The 1,728-nt window shown below is 35.6% G+C and overlaps 1 protein-coding gene across 1 annotated transcript in view; it reads left to right on the forward strand.

The window, feature by feature from the left end:
• The window catches only part of LOC106469320, a gene marked incomplete at its 5' end in the record, with an annotated part of 37,271 nt that overhangs the window by 11,892 nt on the left and 23,651 nt on the right, over positions 1-1,728 (forward strand). Inside the window, one exon of the mRNA XM_022397810.1 lies at positions 658-880. Within this exon, the coding sequence (XP_022253518.1) occupies positions 658-880 (223 nt within the window). The remainder of the gene's footprint in view (positions 1-657; positions 881-1,728) is intronic.

The raw sequence follows: 1,728 nt of genomic DNA on the forward strand, positions 1-1,728 counted from the left end.
AAAGAAAAGATAGATATGCCATAGGGATCTCCATCTACATTTGGCTTTAGAATATATGACAAATTTATGAAGTTAATTCTTCTAGACACCCAATAATGGAACTGAAACCAATACGCTCGTGGACATTGAAAATGTAGACATCACATTGATTGAAAACATCTCCACACATTCAATTGCTTTGGGATACTTAATTAAATTCATATAAAGGAAAAAGACCTTAACACAGTTAGAGCACGTGACACAACAACGTCTTTTGTTTAAGTAAATGTTGAGTGGCAAAGGTTAGCAGTAAAACACGGTTATGGTTTTGTTTGAAAAACATAGCAAATAGCTTCGTCCATTCACATCCTAGGGAAAGATTAATCTTAATTATTTCAATCAGCGACAATTACAACTGTCGGTTCAAAGTTTAGTGGAACTACGAAATTTTACCTTTTTGATCTTGAGAATCACAATTGGAATATATTCCGATTCTTTGGATTCTAAATTCCATTTATATAAGTTTTTCAGATCATTCGCTGTTTTAAAACACATTTTTGGAAGCTTTTCCTTCACTAATGGTACCTTTTAAAGACTTATTACAGACTGACTTTTCTAAGCATGATTGTCGAATTTTAAAATGGTCTTTACTGCTGTCTCATTTCCTGTGTTACACAGGGAGTTTCTCGGGAGCGAAGTGCCGTTTTCCGAAGTGGTTCACCGAACATTCTTTCTGGCAGTCTCTGGACGGTACAAAGTTTTATAGGACCGACAACAGCTTGAAGTCTTTCCGCTTGTCCAACAGTTCGAGCATGGGTGACAGCATCAGGGTAACTTGCAACAAGATCCAGCAACTTCATGATTCCCTTTACAAGATAACGGTATACGAAGTATCAGGCTGGTAAGTGGATGTTTTATCTTTTAATTCTCGCACGCGGATCGTTTTAGCGAACTCTTATTTATTTTTTTTTCTGTCGATCCGTGTTTGTATGAACGTTAAAGCTCCAAAGATTGACTTCCTTAATTATATCTGGATAACTTTGTTAATTTTCATTATGCTTATATCGGACTGCCCCCCACTGCCCTGGCTCTACAATAGGTCTGAAGACTATTAACGCTACAAACCGGATTTCGACACCCTTATGGGGCACAGCACAGACAGCCCATTGTTTGGCTTTGTTCTTAAAAAAACAGACAATTATTTCAAGCTCGAATGGTAATAATAATACTACAAGTTAATGTCTACACTGCGTGTTAGTAAAAAGACTGGGTTTTAGAAAACAATGATGAGAATAGATTTCATGAAATATATGTGTGTGTGTACTATGGACAACACTACACTAGTTTTCAAATAGGCAGTCATGGTTTCAACCAGTACGTTAAGATCTTATACAATAAATGTTTCCCGCATTACATGTGCTTAAGTAGACTAACGAGTTTAAGAAACCATATTGTTTAACAGTCTTTATATATATATCATAGAAGGAACATGGTGTAGTAACACTCGCTGCCTTAGACCAGCGCCAAATGTATGCCATTTTTCAATAGGAACTTAGAACAGATGATTTGAAACCAGCAGGTTCAGGTATGAGAAATAAAGATATTTATAGTGTGGGCTTTAGGAAATGTGTACTTTATTTATTTAATGGCCGTTCAAGAAAACCCTTACGCGCAGTGTACATATAGTTTGTTTTTGTGTACCCTTACGTGCAGTATATATATATACTATTATATATATATATATATATA

The sequence above is a fragment of the Limulus polyphemus genome, unplaced genomic scaffold (genome assembly GCF_000517525.1).
Source record: "Limulus polyphemus unplaced genomic scaffold, Limulus_polyphemus-2.1.2 Scaffold3424, whole genome shotgun sequence".
NCBI classification, from domain to species: Eukaryota; Metazoa; Arthropoda; class Merostomata; order Xiphosura; family Limulidae; genus Limulus; species Limulus polyphemus.